The sequence below is a fragment of the Homalodisca vitripennis genome, chromosome 4 (genome assembly GCF_021130785.1).
Source record: "Homalodisca vitripennis isolate AUS2020 chromosome 4, UT_GWSS_2.1, whole genome shotgun sequence".
NCBI lineage: Eukaryota > Metazoa > Arthropoda > Insecta > Hemiptera > Cicadellidae > Homalodisca > Homalodisca vitripennis.
The window spans coordinates 94,644,193-94,667,882 of NC_060210.1; the positions used below are offsets into that span (position 1 = coordinate 94,644,193).

General features: G+C 33.2%; 1 protein-coding gene across 2 annotated transcripts; it reads left to right on the top strand.

Annotated features, from left to right (window-relative positions):
• Positions 1–1,842: 1,842 nt before the first annotated feature.
• On the top strand, positions 1,843–21,746 carry LOC124359797 (RCC1 domain-containing protein 1-like). Of its 2 annotated transcripts, XM_046812838.1 has the most exons (8): positions 1,843–2,258; positions 4,380–4,468; positions 8,436–8,628; positions 15,923–16,049; positions 16,611–16,795; positions 16,941–17,057; positions 19,588–19,740; positions 21,602–21,746. In XM_046812838.1, exons 1-7 carry the CDS (start codon positions 2,045–2,047, stop codon positions 19,737–19,739), a joined length of 1,077 nt encoding a protein of 358 aa, XP_046668794.1. In that variant the 5' UTR covers positions 1,843–2,044; the 3' UTR covers position 19,740; positions 21,602–21,746. The 2 variants fall into 2 exon arrangements, with proteins under 2 accessions (XP_046668794.1, XP_046668795.1); XM_046812839.1 differs by lacking the exons at positions 1,843–2,258; positions 4,380–4,468 and having other exon boundaries at positions 8,446–8,585.
• Positions 21,747–23,690: the final 1,944 nt, after the last annotated feature.

Here is a 23,690-nt window from a genome sequence, read left to right on the forward strand (position 1 = left end):
ACTTCTGTATTTTTATAAATAACCTCCATAGTCCGGAATTGTTTTTAATCCGGTAAGCGTCGAGTCCCGAACGTACCGGATTAAAGAGGTTCTTCTGTATCATATTCCAAAGTAGTCTACCAGTCTAAAATTACATTTTACTGACTTAGTTGAATTTTTAATTGTTAAATAACAACAAAACCGTTATTGTGCAGAATATACCAAACCAATTAGTTAAACTTTAAGTCAAGAACGCACGTCAAACAGTGCATTTCAGACGATAGGACCTCTAACGGTCAAACTTCATACAACTTCATACAAACTTCAAAATGTTGGTATTAGACAAACAGCACTCAGTTGATTTGAAAGCTATCTCAAAGGACGAAAGCAAATAGTGGAACAAAAGGAAACAACCAAGGGACTCACACAATCACTACAATCTCACCCCCTACCAGTGAGAAGAGGAGTTCCACAAGGCTCGGTCCTTGGACCAGTTTTGTTTATTTTATTTATAAATTACTTTCCAGAACACTTGAGAGAATATTGTCAAATGATCATGTACGCAGACGACACAGTTCTGCTTGCAGCAAATAGAAATACTGAACAACTAGAAATTAACACATACATAGCTTTCAACATGGCTCAAGAATATACAATGAGAAACGACCTCGTTCTCAATGAGAAAAAAAAAACAAAACAAATGACTCTAGGCAGTAAAAAGGCCCTTGTAACTGAACTACCAAATATCCAAGCAGCTGATGAAGTTAAACATCTTGGCATAATACTTGACAAGAACATGCGCTGGAAAAACCATATAGACAGCCTCTGCCTAAAGCTTAACTCAGCATTGTTTGCATTAAAGAGAACCAAGATAACTAGTACTCATGAAGCCACGAGAACAGAATATATCATGCGTTATTCGAAAGCCACCTGCGTTATGGAATAGCAGTCTGGGGTGCTTCTTCAGCTGGCAATCTCTACAGAGTTCTGGTGATGCAGAAAAAAGCAATAAGGTTAATGGCTGGAATAGGACCTAGAGAGAGCTGCAGAAACATCTTCAAAAACTGGAAAATATTGACAGTAACATCCATTTACAACATAGAAACCATACTTTACTGCATAACTAAGAATCCTCCAAAACAAAGAGATCTCCACGGCCACTACACTAGACAAGCAGGGGATTACACTCTACCAGTCCATAGAACAGCATTGTACGAGAAAAAAACCATCATATGCTGGAATGAAACTGTTCAACAAGCTACCAGATCATCTGAAAGACAACCCAAGAGCTATAAAGAGAACCTTACGGTGTTGGCTGCAAGACCACGCATACTACACGCTCGATGAGTTCTTCTCATGGAATGATGAATTTTAAAAAGACCTCTCATTTAATAATACAATTCACTTTTAAAAACTGTTTGACTCTGTAACATGTCTTGATGATGTTGTTAATAAAGCATATTGTCTATTGTCTATTGTCACCACCTTTTTGACGTTTGTATGTTAAAATTCAGCTTACAGAGCACCTGTGTACAAATTTTCATTGCGGGCATTCGTTTGGTTTAGTTTTAAGAGCGATTTTTCATTGAGAACGCTTTACGGTCGAGTTTTTATATTTTGGACTTTCATTTAGTATACATCCCTTTTAGAAAATTTTTTATACGAAAAACTTTGTATATTTTGTGAAAAATCGCTTTTTAATAATTAGTTTTTTACTATTAATTTCAATATTTAAATTTTTGGAAGGGCCTTCAAATTGAGTACTGCAACAATGTCACGCAGACTACAAAGGGACACTTCACGGTCTGGACGACAAAGTGACGCTAGGTTTACGGATCAAACAGTTAACAGAACCAGGAATCAGCTGAAAAACCTAACCTGCTACGTTCGCAGATAACAGATTCGCTTTACAATTCCAAACAAAACTTAACACTTAACCACCTATCCAAAGGCGTCAATTTTCTGGAGTCAGGTTTAATAATTTTAATCTGTTCTGTTGGACCGGCTGACCATTCAAAATTGTTGAGATTTTAGTACGCATTTGAGTAACCTATTCTTCAATAATATGTCTATCATAGTCAGTGGATTCAATGGATTTGAACAATTCAAATGCTTATGTACCTTTTTAAAAAATAGAAATTATAATAAATCCATCCATGGTAATGCCAACTTAAATTGTGGAACTAATAATTCAGTGTTAAATTTAATCTTGAATAGTTTCCCAATTAATTTCAACACAACTTTCACACTGTCATGGAGCTATTGTTTGAGTTACCATGGTAAGCTATGTCCCACCCTTAATTTTTACACTAGTGATCAAGGCTTTCACTGAAGGGCACTCTGGGTTTTACGAAAAGGAACTAGTTTATAAGACCCACTTCACATATATTTGTTATAAAAAACCGGGTCCGCTTGTCGTACCCTACCCGGCATGATTTTTGGTACAAGTTTATAAGACCCACTTCGCATTTTTCAAATGAAAAGTGCTTAATTAGTGACTAGGATATCAATAGTAATAAAATAAAATAAAAGAAAAGGTATATATTAACAAGTCCCACTTGGCATGATGGGTAGGGTGCGATAAGCGGACCCGGTTTTTTATATAGAAGAATGTAATCATCGATACCTAATATTCGCATCTCAAATCCTAGACTATCAATCAATATAAAGTATCTATAGTTCTCAATAACAATCATATGTGTTAAATTAAAATATGGATCTAATATTTTACAATGATCAAACAAATTACTATAACCAAAATTAGAAAAACTGAATACGGCCATATTTGCTCCTCTAACAGTTACAGTTGTTTCTTTCCCACAAATTTCACATAATGGGTTTTTCCGTACGATTCCAACATGTTGAAGTCATGAAAAACATGTCATCATCTTTCAAAGCAATGTCGTGTAGTTTTTTAAAATTGACTGTCATTTTTAATAATCAAATGTTACTTATATAAAATTTAAATATTACCTTACTTGTATTATTTTATACAGTTTACAGCTGCTGATATAGATTATTTAAGTTAATTGTTCAAAATAATTAATCAGTATCGATGGTTATGATTAAGTAATATCGTTTGCCAATTTCGATATAAAAAACCGGGTCCGCTTATTGTACCCTACCCGACTATTCGTTTGCTATTATCAAACAATTCAATATATTATCCAACTTCGATATGTAAAAATCGTGGCCATTCAAATGAATTCCCTGAATAAGATTTTGGGGATTACATGCTGTTTCTCAGTTATATTTTTTTATCATTCTCTCATTATACAAGGGCTTTTCGGAAAGTAAATTACGTTTTGATACAAACAAAATATAAAGTACAAGAAAAAAATTGTATTATATACATTTAAAGGTGACACTAAAATACTATTTTTCAACATAGTCACCATATAAATTTAGGCACTTATCACAGCGGTAAACTAGTGTTGAAAGTCTAGCGTTATAATATACTGCTGCCTGAGACTTCAACCAAGTAGTCACACCCTCCCGCAGTTCCCCAGGTCGTCATGAAAGTGCTGCGTCGCAAGCCAGTCTTAATTGTTGGATACAGGTGTTAGTCACTGGGTGCAAGGGCCGACCAGACTGCAAGGCAGATGTGGAAAAAACCTCCTACTTAAAAGCATCCAGGGCTATAGTATAATAAGAGGCCACCACCATAATAGAATCATAGTATACCTTTAAAAGCAGTAAAAAGTAACTAAATGTTAAACTGTTTTGTTTGTTACATTTTATAGATACACATAACAGATAGTTTTTATATAATATAATTCGTGTCAACATTTTTGTTTATATAGTTTAGATAATCATAAATATGATTCTATTGTGGTGGTGGCCTCTTATTATACTGCAGACGCATCCAGAACTTCTGAGTCCGATTTGCTTTGTGATTGATACCCATCTTGCACAAAATTTATGGTAAATCTCTCCTCACTCACTCACTAGTCTAGCCAATGCTCACCCTTGGCAAGTTAGCCATTTGGTGACGTGCTGACCAGTAGAGGCAGGCGACCTCCCTGTAGCTGTACTCTTCGTCCGTAGGGTTGGTGGTTAGGGCCAGACACTGGGGCAGGTTGGCTGCGTCCATCCTGAGGTATTGTTAAAGCGTACAGGCTGCATCTTCATTTACCCTGATGCGGTGCAGATAGACCCCAGGTTATGAGCGGTAGTGGTTCTGAAAGCAGCCACTGCTACACTTCTAGTTAAGTGCTTGGTATGGATGAATCCATCAACTTTGCCTAGTTCTTTCCTGTGCTGGCTTGTATATTAAACCTCTTTCTGTCCATTAGAGCCCAACTGATTTACATTTACATTAGATGCCTTACCCATCACTTGTTTGGAGTTTCGTTTTTATATTTTCTGATGTGCATGTAATAACGTTACTTATGTTTTAGGTGACACATTATGGTTATTTGGATATGTTGGAAGAAAATTAAATTGTATAAAAAATGTTAAATTACCAAACAGTGAAAAAATAAACCAGGTTAGTGTTTTTTAAAAGAAAGCATTTGTTTTCATGATATAAATCCAATGGCTATCATCAAACTCGATGTTGCCTCTATAAAAAATGAGTTCATTGAAAGTTCTAAGTCTATAGGTTAGTTCTTTCTTAAAATTATGGTAGAACAGACAGTAATGAAATATTTCCAGCCCCTCGAGTGATTGGCTTCGCTTACTTACAATTAATCAATACGAAATACCTAATATTTATAATAGTAGATCTAACATAACAAAAAACAAAATTTTCGAACTCATTACAGACTCTGATTAGTATAATTTGCTGAGCATTAGCAAAGGCTATCACGGGACTGGAAAAAATGTTATCTTCTATCTGTCTGTGTCTTGTAATATCTTGAAATTGAACTGACCTAAATCACTGAAATTGTGCATTAAAGTTCATTTTTATATGAGGAACACTGAGTTCGATGATAGTGAGTGTCACTCCATAGGATTTGGCTAAGCGTTAGTGAATATTTTTATATTGGTCTTATGGGTAACCATGATGGCAATGTGAAAATAGCAGGATAAATAAAATTGTCATCACAGATTTTAACGTCTGACATATGAATACACATCTATCCTAATTATCTCAACACATCCAACTTAAATTTATTGATTTGGTGTATAGAATTTTATTATTTAATCATTGATAGGAAACCAAATTTAATTAGCAAAAATGTGAATATATCATTTGGCAAAATATGATATGAAAACTTAAAATTTTGCATGAAACTTCATTTACAGACAAAAATAAGTTCTATGATGGTGCATGTCCAACTATGGAATTTGACTGAGTATCATTAAAGCCTATCAGTCAGGCTGACACAATTTCTCTTTTGTATGTCGGAGGATGTAAAATTGTCTTTTCTGTATGATTGTCTATTGTTCTCTGTCAATAATGAAATGAGCTATAGAGTTGAAACTTTGCATTGAACCTTGGTGAAACCTGATAAGTGACACCTGTTGTGGTGTACTCACACCTTGTTTATAAAATACAATTAAACATATAAAAATATATAAAATAAACATATAAATACATAAAATAGCAATGCTTAAATGAAAATAGCATTGTAAGCTTAGTTGACTTGTAACAGACAATATGTATTTTTAATTTCTCAAATGTCATCACGTCAACATACAAATAGTGTGTTCGTAACCAAGGTGAACATTACTGAACAACCATGGATGGTAACCAAAGATGTATTGTATATAGATGTATTGTAAAGATGTAAATTATTTGAATGTTGTGTCGCTAAATTTAAAACAGAACAGTTTAGTTTTATATTGGCAGGAGTATATAGAACACCCCAATTTAAAAATAACGAATTTTTAGAGAGATTAAACTTTCTTATAGAATTTCTTGTAGGGAAGGACAAATATCTAACCATTACAGGAGATTTTAACATTAACATGTTAGATGAATCTAAGGAGACAAGAGATCTTAAGAACATTCTAAATCGACATGGAATGAACTTTTTAGTTGACTTTCCAACCAGAGTGACACAAACATCTGAATCTTGTATTGACAATTTTCTGACAAATTTTAATAATAAAAATGAAATTAAAGTCTCTGGAATTATAACAGCCTTGTCTGATCACTATGCGCAAATGCTCGAACTTTTACAAATTCAAGTAAAATCTGAACAAAATTTAACCTATGTAGGAAGAAAATTTTCAATTGACAATATGACATTATTCAAATCTCTATTAGAAAAAGAAGATTGGCTTCCAATCTTTTGTTCTCCGATAGATGAAAAGTATGATTGTTTTGATAGTATCTTTAGGTACTATTTTGATCTCTGCTTTCCTCTTGTGCAAATTAAAAAGGAAATAAAAAACAGACATGGATTACGGACGAACTGAAAGATGAAAAAAATGAAATTATACACCTCAATAAGTTGTCAAGGTTGAAAAAATCAGAAAACCTTAAAAATGAAGTTAAGAATAAAACTAGGCAATACAACTCAAAATTAATAAAATGTAAACAAAATTATTTTGACACTAAAATAAACAATTCAGAAAATATTAGCAAGACAACATGGCAAATTATAAATAATGAAACAAAAAAGAATGGATATAAATGTGAAGGCAATCTTGTAATTAAATCAAAAGATTCATCTATTACTGAACCATCTCTAATTGCAAAGTCCTTTAATGATTATTTTATAAATGTGACAGATGCACTGTTAAAAGACCTTCCTTCAAATTCATTACAACCACAGTCTAAGAACATAAATATAACGTCTCCTAAATTTCAATGTCCGCCCTTGAGTGTAGAAGAACTGAATCAAATTATTGACTCACTAAAAAATAAATCTTGTAGCGGGTATGACGGAGTGCCTATGAAATTGATAAAATTTGCAAAAAGCTCTTTAATTAAACCATTAATGCATTTGGTAAATTCTTCTCTCATTACTGGCATATTTCCTAGTAAGTTAAAATTTTCTAAGGTTGTACCTATCTAAAAAAAAGGTATTGTAACAGACATTCAAAATTATCGTCCGATTTCAATTTTACCATCAATTTCAAAAATTTTTGAAAGAACCATGTACAATAGATTGGTCAAACATTTAGAAATAAATAATCTTTATGACAAGGAACAACACGGTTTTAGAAAAATAAATCTACTATAACTGCATTGATAGAATTCACTGAGTCTGTAATAGAGTCAGTCGACAAAAATGATAATGTAACAGGAATATTCATGGACCTATCAAAGGCTTTTGATAGCATATCTCATGAAATTTTACTTAACAAATTGCAAAATTTAGGTATCCATAATATTCATTTAAAGTGGTTCGAGTCATATCTATCTAAAAGAGAACAATACGTTGAAATAACTCACATAAAAAATAACAAATGACTAAAATTTCAATCCAACACCCAATTAGTAAAAGATGGAGTACCCCAGGGGTCTATTTTAGGTCCTATATTATTTATATGTTATATAAAGGATATGCCAAACTGCCTTAGTAATCTTGAAAGTTCAAAAAACCAGCTGTGCCTATTTGCAGATGACTCAAATCTCATTATATCTGTAAAAACAGAAGTCGAATTGGAGATATCTGCACATCTGCAACTCTCAAATGTAAAAATTTTTCATTGACAACAAATTAGTTTTAAATACCGATAAAACTAATTTTATTTCTTTTAATACAAAACAAGACAGAAAACGTTTAAATCCTAACATATTGATAAACGATTCCAGTTTGGATCAAGTTTCCCACACAAAATTTCTCGGTCTAACAATAGACAAAAACCTTAGCTGGAATCTACATATTGAACAGATAATTAAGCGGATAAATTCTGGGTTATATGCTATCAAAAGACTTTCTTATTTATGCAGTTTGTTAGTACTAAAGATGGTTTTCCATGCACATATTCAATCCCACATTGCATATGGAGGAACCACAAACCAAAACCTAAATAAAATTCTAATTTTGCAAATAAAAGCACTATGAATAATGTTGAAAATGAAGAAGGATGAGTCAGTGAAAAATAATTTCACTGAACTAAATATTTTAACAGTGCATAGCCTTTATATTTTAGAATGTGTTATGTATGTTAGGACCTATCAATCTAAATTTAAAATTCATTGTGAAACCCATACTTACAATACTAGGAATAAGAAGGAATTAGTAATACCACGACACAATTTAGAATTTTATACAAAAAAAACTTCTTATGCAGGAATAAAATTTTTAAGTCAATTCCAAAAACAATAACAAGGGTTGAAGATATTAAGAAATTTAAATCAATGTTAAAAGATTATTTAGTTAGAAAAGCATTTTATTCATTTGAAGAATTTTATTCAACATGATCTACTATAATCATCCAATTATGTAACTTAGTTGTAGTGACACTATTTATTGTACCCATGTACATAATGTAAATAAAGATATTTTGACTTTGACTATTGCACAGATCAGAACACTTGATTTTGTCTGTAGGTGAGTTGTAGTCGCAGACATATCCTCTGTGTGACAGAGACTGGGACCTGCTGGCAGTATAGCCTCGAGACTGATCAGTTGAAAGACTTGAGTGGAATCCTCACTACTGAACCGCAACGAGAAGATGCTATTCGGGAGTTTGTCGTGAAAGTGAGCTGTGGAGAGACGATAACAGCAGTACTAACAGACAAAGGTGCAGTCAGTGAATTAATCATAGTTGTAAAGGTTTCTCGTTAGTAATCATGTTTGATCATCTTGAATTTATTAGTTTGCATTTGTGTTTATAAATGATTTTTTTCAGAAATCAGTACCTAGAAGAATAATTCCATCAATATGAGTAGAAACCATAACGAAGAAACAAGTTGGTACCAAGTTAGTTAGGTTAGTGCATTAAGAACAACAGCTCTTGTAACACTAGAAATGGCACATGTTACTTTAGGCTGTCATGTAAGTGCCAACAAGGTGCATTAATATGTGTTCATATTATGTAAGTTTTGAAGTTGGTTGTAGTTAATATAAGCTTTAGAAAAATATATTAACAGGTATCCTACAACATTGTGCCACCACAATGTGTTTTCCACTTCTAGGATTAATGTGAACAAAAATACTATCATAATATTAACATTGAAATTTTGGGAGCCTAGGGGCAGAGTTATTTTGTTGGATATATTTCAAATCAACGAAAGGCACGTCTAGTGTAAAAGCTTTGAATACACACCAAATATCTATATAAACTAACAATTTTAGATAACTAATATTGTCACATAGAAACCAGGAATTTCCTTTAACATTATAGATGTCCAACAAATTAGAATGTACAGTATAATTAACTGTTCTAACAAGAAACAATAAGTGTGTACATAAATAATTAACTGACATGTGGAGGAAAAAATATAGCCAATACAGAAGAAATAATGAAATTGTCAATGCATTATATCATAATAATGGCTCTAAGGAACACACACTATGCAAAATACTATAATGGTGTAGATAATAATATGTCAATTCTGGCTCACTTTTGGAGTCGACAGTAAATCATTGTAAATTACTGTTCAAAAAACCATAACTAATCCAAAAGCAAATCTGTTAACCACTTTTGGTGTGACAATCAAATATCAATGTAAAATACTGTTCAAAGGACCATAAAACACTGATGTATAAATTCTGTGTCTAAAGTACCGTCTCAGCCATGTTCTTCTAAGCTGTTTTATTAAATGTTGGTAAATATTTACAAAATGCTGTTGTGAATCGCTGCTTAAAAAGTGCTTAGATTTGTCATAAAACCAATGAAAAATCTGTTACAGTCAATGGAACATCTAATAAAAAAATCACAAAAACCTATCAATAATCTCTAAAAATTAATAGAAAATGACATAAATATGATAAATATTACCACCTCTATGATCTTACCCTACAGTTTTTTGTCTGCTTTGATTATTTTACCATTTTTTCTCCAAATTTTGCAACAATATGCTTTGATTTATGATAAAAATATGTTAAAATACTTAACAAATGTGAATTTTATTAAATGATTATTGGAAAAAATTCTAAATAAAAAAATATTTCTAAATAATTTGAGTGTGAAAAATTTTATGAAATAAAAATAGTATGTGAATATGAAAGAACTTTATGAATGGCGAACTACAAAAATCCCCAATGTATTTACTATAAAAACAGACAAAATCTTTAATGTAAACGATTTTATCATTAAACAATTCAACACATTATTGCATCAAGAAGAAATATATAATCCAAATAAAGGTTCTAGGTGGATATTAAAACACTGCAAACAACTAATTTTGACCCTTAATAAACACAAAATTTAAATGCATGAAATGATCTTATATTGATTTACCAAAGGAAATTAAAAATAAAAAAGCTTGTGTTAATATCAAAAATAAAGATGACTTTTGCTTTATTTACTCAATCCGATGACAATTGAAAAACCAAAAAGAGACTATGAACAAGTAAAATAATACAACAAATTTGTAACTGACGGCATATTTTCTGGATTTGACTATCCATTATTGTTCAAAGATGTAAAATTTTTTTTGAAAAACGAAGTTTTGTTCCAAAATACAGATATCTGAAAATGTCTATCTATTGTTATGAAAAAAATTTAATATTGTTCCGTTGCAAATTTCAAAAGTTTATGATGCAGAGTTAAATATTAATTTATTGTATGTAAAACAAGATGATAAATATCACTGTGTTGATAACTGACTTAAGTAAGCTTGTTTCCTTTCAATTATCTAAACAGGACACAGAAATTTGCTATGTCGAAGATGTTTAAGCCATTTCTACAAATCTGTAGATTCATAAGATCATTTAGAAATTTGTAAAAATCATGAGGTTTGCAAACCAATTATGCCATTTCCAGGTCAGGTAACAAAATTTACCAATTACCAAAAGAAATATCTCATTCGTATGTAATTTATGTGGATTTTAAAAGCATTTCAAAGAGACTTTCGAGTTGTAAAAATAGTCCTCAAAATTCGTTAGATTCATAAGTATATTCCCTTTGGTTTTACTCTTTTATTTGCTGTCTAATATTACGAATCGCATGTACAAATCTATACGTTATAGAGCGAAAAATGAAGAGGATTTACCTACCTAATGTATCAGCAAAATTATTTGAGATTATTTGGATTGTAACTGTCTTTACTCTCAAGATCAGTTCTTTATAAGCATGTACCACACATGAGATCTTCAACTGGAACACCAGCTGACTACATATTCAGACCAAACCTTGTATCCATGCCACATATTACGACAACTCAACTGCAGAAGTCAGCAAAATCTGCAATAAAAACACTGAACTTCCTCTGACCAATACCAGGACTCACCGTAACTTGACCGCAGAAGTCAGCCAAATCTGCGATAAAAACACTGAACTTCCTCTAACAAGTTTGTTATTGACAAACAGCACAAACAAACTACGCAATGTCTCCTGATACCAACCACTAAATCTAGTTTTAGTAAAGTGCCTCCACACACTGCTAAGCTGCTAGGAGAAAAAAAACCTATGAAGTTCTTTGAAAGAGAGATCAAGAACTATGATACAGACTTATAGAGACGGACTTCTTTTTTAGAACGAATGACCCTAACTGTCTGCAAGATGAAACCATAACTACAGTTTCTTTCAAACAAAAAAGGGCACAGCAGAAATTGACATTACTCCATCAGAACGTACGGAAACTTGAAAAATAAAAGGGACCGTCTTGATCAAGTCTTAAGTGAAAAAAGCCCTATTATATTAATACTCACCGAACATGGTCTAAAAGAGGCCGAATTAAAAGCTACAGGACTACCAGGATATTGTTTAGTTTCACACTACTGCAGAACTCAACATAGTTATGGAGGTGTACCTATATTCCTAAAGGAAGATGCTACTTTACAGTTAGAACCAGTAATTGCTGAAGTTAACAGTAAAGAACTTGTCTGCGAGCTTGCTAGTGTCACAGTTAAAACAGGATCCACAAAACTGACCATCATTGGAGTTTATAGACCTCCTCATGGAAACCTGGAAGAAGCTTTAAACACTCTATCTCAGCTAATCGATGGACATCACCCCCATCCATAATAAAGGACTCATAATTATAGGAGATATATAATTATAAACAGCTTAAAACCAAATATAAACATCAACAAACTGGATGAGGTTTTAGCCACACATGATATTACAAGGTTAAACCTACCTACTACCAGAGTTACTCATAGATCATCTACCTCCATAGATTGCATCTGTACTAACCTACCCCATGACAGCCTTATAGTTGACAATCTGGAGGGAGGTTTGTCCGACTATAAAGGATAGTTTTGCACACTAATTAGTGCAATATACCAAACAATTAACCAATCAAAATTGAAAAGACAGATAACTCCACAGTCACTAGCGGTGCTCAGAATTAATCTACTAAACATGACTGGAGAAGAGTCTATGCAGCAGATTCAGCTGATGATTCTTACAACTTCTTCCTCCATATCTTGACAATGGAACTCAACAATGCATGTCCAGTTAAGAAAACAAGACAAAGGAAAAATAAGCTTGCGTATAATTGTACAGACTTAATGGTAATGCAACTAAAACAAGACTACCTCAAAGCCCTCCATAGATATGAACTGACTGGCTGGCAAGATGATAAAACCATTATGGTTGAGAAAAAGAAACTTTATGATCTCAGATTGAAAGAGGTTCAGCAATCAGCAGCAGCACAACAAATATTACAATCTGACAACAAATCTAAGACAGTTTGGCAAATAATAAACCATGAAAGGGCAGCAAATAGAGGGATGAAAGAAACTCAACCAATGAAACTGGTTTTTGCAGGAAGAGAAATAATCAAATAATGAAGAAATTGCTGAAGAATTGTAACACCTACTTCGCTAGCATAGCAGACAATACATTGAGAGAAGCTACACAGTTAAACTCCAACCCAAAAACAGTAATAGCAACAAAAACTCCAGTTCACCAAAACCTTAGTTTCAATATAACTAATGAAAAAGAGATAAAAGACATATATCTTCATTAAAGAATAACACCTCTTGTAGTGTTGATGAAATATCAGCTAAATTAGTAAAATACTGTGTAAATACTATCCTTACACCACTAACAGCTGTAATAAACAAGTCTCTCCAAACTGGCTGTTTCCCTTCTGCACTGAAAAAAGCTAAGGTGTACCCAAAGCTGAAAAAAGGTGAAAAAACCCAAACTGAAAATTACCGGCCAATTTCAATAATTCCCACATTCTCTAAAATAATAGAAAAAATCGTATTGAAAAGACTGATGACCCACTTAATTGAATTTGACATTTTAACAAAAAGCCAGCATGAATTCATAAAAGGAAAATCCACAACTACAGCAGTGACTGACCTCATTGAATTTATTATCAATCACCTTGACGACAATACATTTACGACAGCTATACCACTTGACTACTCATAGACGTTTGAGTGCATAGGGCACAAAATCATCTTAGACAAGCTAGAAAGGCTGGGAATAAGGGGCACTGCAAATAACTGGTTTAAGAGCTACTTGACAGGGCGGAGTCAACTGGTAGAGCTGAGCCACATAAGTAATGGAGTAATACAGACACTTTGATCAGCCCCATGTTCAATAACCAGAGGTGTTCCACAGGGGTCCGTGCTTGGTCCTGTTCTGTTCATACTCCTAACAAACGACTACCCTGACTACATAAAAGATCACAGCTGTTGTTATGTATGCCAATGATACAACCCTAATCCTTCAGAGTGACTCCCCAGAGGACCTTAGCATAATGGCATGCATAGCTCTAAACATGACATTTGACTACTGTTTCTGAAATGACCTAGCTGCAAACCTTACCAAAACAAAACAAATTAATTTTGGAAAGAAGAACAAGTTCCTGTTTTACCAGACCTAAGCTATGAAGAGGAGACAGTGCTTCTTAGCCAAACTATAGATTCTAAACTAACCTGGGGTCCACACATCAACACCCTTTGCAAAAAATTGAACACTGCCTTATATGTGTTGAAAAGAATAAAAAACAAGCAACAAGGAGACTGCAAAAACTGCCTATCATGCTCTCATGGAAACCCACCTGGGATATGGGGTCGTTGTGTGGGGTGGTACCTCAGCCTTAAATCTTAAGAGAGTATTAACAATTAAAAAATCAGCTGTGAGATGTTTAACCAATCTGGATCATCGAGGCAGCTGCAGGCCTGCGTTCAAACACCTCAGAATCAAGACTGTCACAGCAATCTATATACACAAACTCATACTCCTTGTGGACAAGTAAGGACTCCCTAGAGAAACCCGACTACACAACCACAACACCAGGAGCTCATTCATTATCCCACCAGTACGACATCGCACAGCACTACATGAACGAAAACCAACGTCTGGGGGCACATCTATTCAACCAGCTTCCAGCAAACTACAGACAGATGACAGGGAAGGAATTGAAGAGGAAACTTGACGCCTGGTTGACTGAATATCCTGTGTATACTATTCAAGAATTCACTGAAGAGCTCCACTTTCAACAAAGACACTTATCACAAGCTACAATTTGTTCAAACCTGTACCAAAAAACTTTATATGACGCATAACTGTTCTCTATGTTCAAGTTAATAAAGAAAATTCTATTCTATTCTATTCAGTGATTCAGGTCATCTTTATGCCTCAAACATAGGGCAATAAGATGAAGATTGGAATGCATACACTGTGTAAATGTTAGAGTGAAGAAGGTTTGGAATTTTTTCAGTTTATTTAGTCAAAATGTCTTACACAGAAGGTCAAGCTGTAGAAAAGAAGAGTAGATAATCTTTTCACTATTAACAGGCACAAGTTCAGTGCAGTAGTACAATTATCATATACTACTGAATCTTTATGAACACCATCTCAAGTGATTCATCCTTTGGTGTTGAGAATGTTATATACTGGTGGCGAGAGAAAAGAAGAGACCTGGCCCGTGCCGGCACACAGCTGTGTACTAGTGTGTTGCCGCGCGGTAATTTCAGGCACTTCGCCCCACAGCCAACCCTGCGAATCGTTTATCCTAGCAATGGAGTTATTTGTTTTCAGTAATGTGGCATTCCTGCAGAGTGTGACTCATCTTAGACGCGCCCATTATTTCAGTCTTGTTAATTTCAACATTACTAACAGTAAGTTTTTTATGTTATCTTCCGAACATGCTTACCATTAGAGGATTAAAATTTGTTCTCTCGGTTTCATATTCAACAATTTACAACTTTAGCAAAATATAATTATTTTCTTTTGACATGGTATTTGTAAAGCTGTTGAAGCAAATTTTTTTATCCAATTACAAATGTTCCTATTTTTTTGCGTAAGAGGTTTTTTGTTTACTGTATATTCAATATTGTGTTAGTCAGTAAGGTATCAATGTTAAATTTTATATACATAAAAGCACTACATTTACATTATACATATATGAACATTAGTAATTGTTAACAATAAAAACCTTCAATTTCAGCAATTCATTCCTTTAATTATTGTTTCTTTACAACCACTGTAAAGCCTAATAATTATTAGAATTTATTACAAACATAAATTTTGCTCAATTTTAATTGATCAAAACAGTACCGTCATTTAAATTATCTTATAAAACATAACAATTAGACTGCAAATCAATCAAAACAGTGAAACAATAATGGAATTACGAAACAAGGCGCGGCAACATACTAGTAGTAGCGCCTGCAATTTTCAGATAGGCCAGAATCCAGGTCTCTTCTTTTCTCTCGCCATCAGTATGACGTGTTCTGTTAATATTGTTCTATAGATTACAGACTATTTTGTATGAGTTTAAACCAGACTCCATAATGTTCATATTAGATTAATTTTTGCCATTGCTCACCTCTCTTATATATTTTTACTCTATGTGACCGATCCATAACATTCACCAAGGCGCAAAACAAAATTAAGCCAGAAACTATGTATTAAATGTGCAATGCATGTGCTAGCAATCTTTATATTAGACAATGGTGTCTAGGATCGGTGTACAACATGCCTAACAAGCTGGAACTACGAGGTGAGAAGATAGTTGATATAGCTTGTGGGCGCTCACATATCCTCATGCTGTCAGAGAGAGGCGAGGTTTTCTCAGTTGGAGAAGGCAGGTTCGTTAACTCATTGTTAAGTTTTAACTAGAATTATTATATATTGTAATCTCTATTTGTAATCGATCCAATTTAAATGAATTCAGTCTTAAAAGAAGTCAGAACATCATAAGTATACAATGTTAACTTAATGTTTTATAGTTTATACATAATGTATGAATTGAGATTCCTTCTTACATTATTATTTTTGCTCCTTGGAGATTTTTCTCTACAGCGTTTTCATATTCGCATTCATATAAACAATGAGTCACAATGACACTGCGAACTAAACTGCTTTCATAGACAATGCTAATAGGCGATAGATAGGTTTGTGGTTTTTACAAGTAGCTGGTTTGTTTACCCATTGCTATACCAGACCTGGGGCATTTGGAAGTTTCATAAGTCTGCTATGTTAAAATATAGATGTGTCCAAAATGAAGGACATTGGGCATTTTAGCCAGATTCCTACTAGCTCATGTATTGGACGTTTGGGTTTTAAAAGGGTTACAAATACAAGTCCGGGAAAAATCTTAAGGTCTTGTTCGTGTTTTGCTTCTGTCCTCATGATCGTTGGATTGGCAGTCGGGGCCAGTTGGGGCATGGAGAGCTGGAAAATGAGGAGGAACCAAGGCTGGTGGAGGGATTGGCAGGATTGGTGGTGGTGGCAGTGGTGTGTGGGGGTTGGCACTCCTGTGCACTTACATCTGATGGAGACCTCTATTCTTGGGGATGGAACATGGCGGGGCAGCTCGGCTTGTACAATCAAGGTAAAAACTAGATTTGGGTAATTAATGATTATAATTTTATTGTTTCTTCTGTTCGGTTTGTTTTTCCCTGTAACTGTTTAAATTAAAAATTATTGCATTATAATGATAATATAGTTTTATTCACTGATGTTATTTTTATGTTCAGAGTCAAGAGGCAAAGTTTCAGTGCAGGCAATACCACAAGCTGTTGACTGGCCAGATCAATCAGAGGTACATGTCTCCAAGGTAGCGTGTGGAGCCAGACACACCGTCACTCTGTTAGGTAATATAACAGTAACACTTGTGAATAAATAGATCTGGACTCCTAAAATTTCAATGTCCTGTTGATTAAACCAGTTCATGGTAAAGCGTGATTTGTGACAAGGTGCGTTATCTTGCTGAAACAAAAAGTTGTCACCCAGATTGGCTCGTACAGATGGCAGCATAACCTCCTCCATAGTATTACAATATTTTTCACTGTTCATAGAACCTTCAACAAAGTGCAATTCACGAGGACCCTCTGAAGTTATACAGCCCCAAATCGTAAGAGCCTTGCCGCCCTGTTGAGCTGCCAGGGCAACACAGACGGGCAAAAATTTTTCAGTTTTTGTACACCTCACACGAATTTTGCACCTAGGAAACAGCTCAAATCTACACTCATCAGAGAATACTACTCTCCTCCAAGCTTCTTTGATCCAATGCCTATGGTTTTTACACCAAATACGGCGTCTATTCTTAGCCAAGTCATTCAGTAGGGGTTTGCAAACGGCAAAATAAGAATTCATCCCTGCCTCTCTTAGCCGAGAAGAGACTGTTGACACACAAACATTAATATTTGGATCTTCTTGTTTCAATTTAGCCAATAGATCAGGTGCACTGTCATTACGGTTCTTCTTACTTAAGTTTACTAACTTTCAGTCAATCCGGAGCGTGGTCTTTCTAGGCCTACCAGAGCGTGGAACTTCAATCACGGTGCCGCTTTCCTTAAAACACTTGACTGTGTTCTCTACACACGTTTTTGAACACTTAGTTCACAATTGATATATATGACTTACCAGTCTTAAACATTCCAACTATTTGCCATTTCATTTCCACTGACACAGAATGTTTTCCCATTGTTTCACAACACAAGTTATTATGAAACACAAACACAGGTTATGTAATGAATGATGACAACAGAAAGAAACAAGAGAAGAAGAAATGCGTGTGCAGCTCTTTCCGCATCAGCACCATCTGTTGAACACAACTGTACAATCCGCTTCCGTCTAGCCGCAGTACTAGGCGAGAAATGTCACCTCAAACGAGGTTTTGTAGCCAAAGTTTTGGAAAAATATAAAGAAACTTCAGCAAATTTACATTTTGGGTACAAATTTTTTTGCCATCTCACAAGTATTATTCTAATGTCCCATAGTTAATGGTAAACTTATAAAAAAATAATCAGCTTAATATCTGTCATGGTTTAGGAGAAAAAAACATTTTTGTGTTGGAAAACATGGTTTTTTCAAGTTTTTTTTAAGCAGAAAAAAAATATTGTGGGATAACTATAAAAGCCACAGTGTTGAAAATTGTACTTAAAAGTTTGGTATTGTCTATAGTATAATGCAAAAATATGTGAAAAGATGACAAACGTTAGTTTAAGGACAATGTTAGATCTTCATGTTTATAGGGGTGTCCCTAAACTTTTTGGCGACACCTGTACATCAACAAGCTCTTGGATCCATGGTTGATCTGTACTAATAGTCATAGCAGCATTAGTGGAACAAATTGGCATTCCATTTGATAAATTATCTGTGCAATATATAGCGTAGAACAGACAGAACGTTGTTGTATTGTAATATAGTTTTGCGTAGGTAGCTGAATCATTTATTAGAAATGTGATTATTTTCGTCCTTTATTAATTGTTTTGACTGACTAATTGGAGTTGCAGCCTCTATATTGATCACTGGATGTAACTTAGTAACATTGTTTTATACCAACCTTGAGATTGATGAAGAAGATTTAACTGTACCATTTGTAACTATTGGTCAAATGGACATATGTAAGTTGAGATTGTACAATCAATTTTCGTTTGGAATAGTTTTTGTTTTGCTACTTTGAACATTTTGTTCACAGCCCTTTAAGATACCATTACTAATGACAGGAAAACTTTTTTTATTATTCCATGGTAAGTTGTTAAGTGGTTCCAAGGAATTGAAACCAGAATTTTAGAACATGTTGTAATCAGGTCCAAAGAAAAATGATTGAAAATAAGGATATAAACTTGAAGAACAGTATGTTTATAAATAATTACTGGAACAAATTACATAGTTTTTTGTTAAAAAATCAATTTCTTTCAGGAAAATGTATTAAAAAATATGTAATTTTCTCACATTGCATTTAATTTAAAATGTATAATTTTCATAACTAAAACTCTGTCATTTTCTGAAGCTGTAACTCATGTATATACAATAAAATATCATGATTTATCCTCAGATGTTTTTATTTAAGCCTCATTATAAAATTACTAACATTGGCTACTGAAACGCCAACCAAAATCTGTTTTCTTCTTATTCTGTCTCCAGGGATGTTATCTTTAAGGTTATGAATTAAAAATATAAATAAATTGATGACCTGATGATATCATGTGATGTTCCACTTCTGCTCGGAGTTTATATAGAACACAAAATAACTGATTTGTAAAAATCTTAAGAACTATGTTAAACCTCAAACACTTTTATGCCTATTATTTTAGGTTTTAAAGTTATGGTGACTTATTTTTAGGTTATGCAATTTACCATGATGGCAGTTGGATGTAATTTTGGACTTATGCACAGATGACGGAAGTGTATGGGGGTGTGGTTGGAACGGTTACAATCAACTAGCACTAGCTGGGGTGGACTCTGTGGATCAGATGACTAGGTTACCAGTTGACGGCAGTGTGCGACACATAGTCTGTGGACCATGGAGTACCTGCTTCATTACTTGAGGTGAGTTACCTTACCTTCATCGTCTTCATTATCCAAAGCTGTATAAATTTTAACAAACATTGAAACATTTGTTAGGGTTTCTTGTGTAAAATAAGGAGATTAATCAGTCACTGTAATCCAGTTAGTTTCCAATCAGTTCTTAAAATTACACCCTTTCTAGACAGTGATGTAAACGTTGTTAACCAGTGGCTTTATATGAATTGACAACCAATAACAATAGAAATAAATAATGTTCCTCAAACATTGTTATACATGTATGTAATTTTTTGATCAGTAAAAAAATTATACATCTGTAGATTTTAAAATTTAACAAGAATTGCACATTTATATTATACATTGTTAATGACTGCACTTATAAAACTCAACTCAGTATATTTTTGTAGTCTTAAAAAACTAATTATATATCAAACTTGTAGGTTTTATAGAAAAAAGAACAGTAAAACATAAAGGTTTCCTCTTTTTTATTGTTGCACAAAATTATAGCAAAATAAATAAGTTTGTTTGATATAATCAAATAGAGTTGTACCTATCAAAGTAGGAAAAGGAAATTAGTTTGAATACATTATTAATTTGTTATAGCTGATTATAGAAAATATTTTCATTTTTGCAAGGGTATTAGATATTTGGTAATTTCTTATAAAAATATCACAAATCATTATATTTATATGATACCAAATCTGTAACACATTGTTTTGAGAAGTAATATAAGTTCCCTTCATTATTTAAGTTTATTTTTTTTAATTGGTAAACAAAATAATTGGTACAAATTCACTACCACACAGTTTTTACATCAAAATGTGTAAGCAAAAAGTGTTTCTTTAAAAATTTTTTTCTTTAGCCCAGAAAACTTTATGTACTTTCTCGATTTTTAGCTGTTCATGAAGGTTTAAAACTGTGCAACACGATATGTACTGATTTTTAGAAAATATTTACTATTCTCAAACCAGAAGCAGCTGCAACACATGTTATTGTTAGTAGCTGACTTTGGTCATCCCAATCTGAGAATAGCCTTGATTCTTCAGACATTTGATAACTTTGGATTTAAATTTTGAAATTTGATTGTGATTTGAAAAAAGTATCAGTAAATTACCTCACATCATTCTACAACTAAAATGGTTTCCATAGACACACGCTCCCATTTTTTACTAGATTTAGATAGACACCTTTAATTTTCACTGTTTATGTAACTCAATGACTACTGGAGACATATTAGTTTGTCAGACTCAGTACCAAAGTGAAGATGTTAAGATGACTTAAAGTGGCTTTATTTTTCAAGTTGCCCCACAATAGTGGACTGCAACTGCGTAGCTGTTCTGCACATTTCCTCTCATGCTACACAGAAAACAAAACTTAGTTATTACAACTGACATGTAAATCCTTCAGTTATCTTAAATAGTTTTTGAGTAACGGCCTTTCAAAATCCCAGCACTCTTTTTCAGAGATTCTGTACTTTCTTTGTGCATGGCCTAGTGCCCTATGGTTAAAAATTAATTTAAAAATAGGAAAATGATTCTCAGCTCGAGGGTTACTGTGGCTCACGTAATTGAATCGATAAAGCAAGCAAAACATTCATAGAAAAAGAGTCATTTGGAATTATGATGCCAATTTGGATTACCCCAAATTGCATATTTTAATATGTTTATTAATATTGAATTATTAGATTTTACAAATATTTTTAAATTTCCACACAGTATAGAAGTGTGGAATATATGGTGGAATTTTATAAAATTCAATACTTTTAGGGGTACAGAAGAAACCCCTTCAGAACCAATGTCTATTAAATATGAAAATATATCTAAGTTATTAAATGTAATATCTTGAAAAATTGTGTACGTTATTGTAAATAAGGCTGTGTGTACAGGTATGAGAAGAATAAATCACAAAGATACTGCTGTGAGTTCGCCAGTGGATACAACTGCAAAAAGAGCTGAACCTGGAAAAAGTAGTGCAGTGATGTTGTAAATGTTTATAAAACAATTAAATATAATAAACTATATTTTCTTCTATCTCTATTGTTTTCTTTAATATTGAGTCCCAACTTTTAACTGAGTCTCTTTTAATGCTATATATTTGTAATTAAATATTAACATTGTTTACAAGAAATTTCATAGAACCTTTAAAAATCAAGTGATTATTTGTCAAAGAAAAGCACATTAAAAAACTGTTAAGTTACAAAGTTTGGTAATGTCTCTAATTTTGCACGTCTACTGTGTTTACTTGATAGGATCAAACAAATATGACTCAAGCATCAATTTATCACTTTCTTATATTAAAAACCCATATAATTTATGTTTTAGTCTTAATTTGATTTTTGTTTTATTTTTTAAGGGAGGTTTACCTATGCCAATTGCATTTCATACCAAACATTTTTAAGGTTTGTTGGTAGCAAAGCAAATTTATAATGATCTTATTGGGAATTGAAACTATTAATTCTTAACTAAAGAACAGTCGCTTAACCCCACCCAACAGTACAATGAATGTCAACTTGGGTTTTATATGCTTAAGCATAAAGTAAGAAGTGTAACGTTTTTGTTCAGTATATATAACATATTTGTTGGAAGTAGGCAATTATTTTAGGGCTATTTATAGAAGAACAGTAGTCTTTTTTGAAGTCTGTTATTGACGATGGAAGGTTTGTGTCCCACTTTAATTTGCACTAGTGTGATATGTGTTTGTGTTCTTGACTTCTTGTGCTTGTGACTTGCATCCATTGCAGTATAACTGCCTGAGTTCATTTTCTCCTGTCTGGACTCTAAGCAGTCTTCAGATAAGTTTAATATTTTATTTCTATTTACTGTCTTTCCTTTTTTTCAGAAGCAATCCATTGCTGCATGTTCTAACTCTTGTGTACTAATTGTGTTCTCACCTGATGAAGAGAATAGATTTCAATCCTCAAAAAACTGTGTTATATGTTTTGTAACATATCGATGAAAAATATTTGAAATCCAATACATTATTACTACATCTTGGAATGTTCATCAATCAGCTCCATTATTGTAAGTGTTAGCGAAACACAAGCGTTCATCCAGTTTATACTTGTAATAAATATTTGTTTTCTTATTTTAACAAAGAAATTATATCTTAGGACTGAACAGTTAACTGCAGCTTTATACACCAACTTGATTCGTCAGCTAAAACTTATATCTTACTAGCAGTTACCCACGGCTTCGCACGCAATTTTCTGTTGAAAAACTGGACAATATATCTATGTATTCTTTTTCTATGACATAATAAACAGTCTAGAGATAATCGATAGTCACTCAAAGCTATTCCAATCTCCTGATCCAATTTAGATGTAAGTTTAAAGAACAGAGAGAGGTTTGGGATCCTGAAGTCGTAAAGTGAAGGAGTTTTTATAAGATTAGTATTTCCCTCCCACATTCCATGATAATTTATTGAAGTTCTTCGATGGCTTCAGTAACAATAAGAGTACAACTAAAAAGTTGCTGCGGTCAAGATGGGTCTGTTCTGGTCGTTTAAATTAACCCCCGGTGTTTTGGCATATTACATCGCCCGCCATTATCTTTTTATTTTCATTAGCAATGTAAACAGATGTTTCAGAAAGTTTGTCGAATTATAGCTGTCAACAGCTGTTTAGTGCCAGTTTAATTTGAATTATGAAACGTTATTACGTCTCGTTCTTATTATAACATTCGAATGTAAGCAAACTAATTTTTCAATTTGAATTCGACTTTAGTTGGTGAAATGAATGTGTTATGGGTGGTAAAAAGCACTCTAAATGTTAATTCAGACCAAAAGCTATACCTGTTCCAAATTTCAGCACAATCCGTATAGCAGTTTCAGCGTGATTCGAGGACAAACCTCCAAACATCCAAATATTCAAACTTTCTCATTTATAATATTAGTGGGACTATACAATTTTGATGAACAGGATTGCAGGTACAATATCTAATTTTTGTGTTAGGAAACTCAATTAGGACTTTAATATG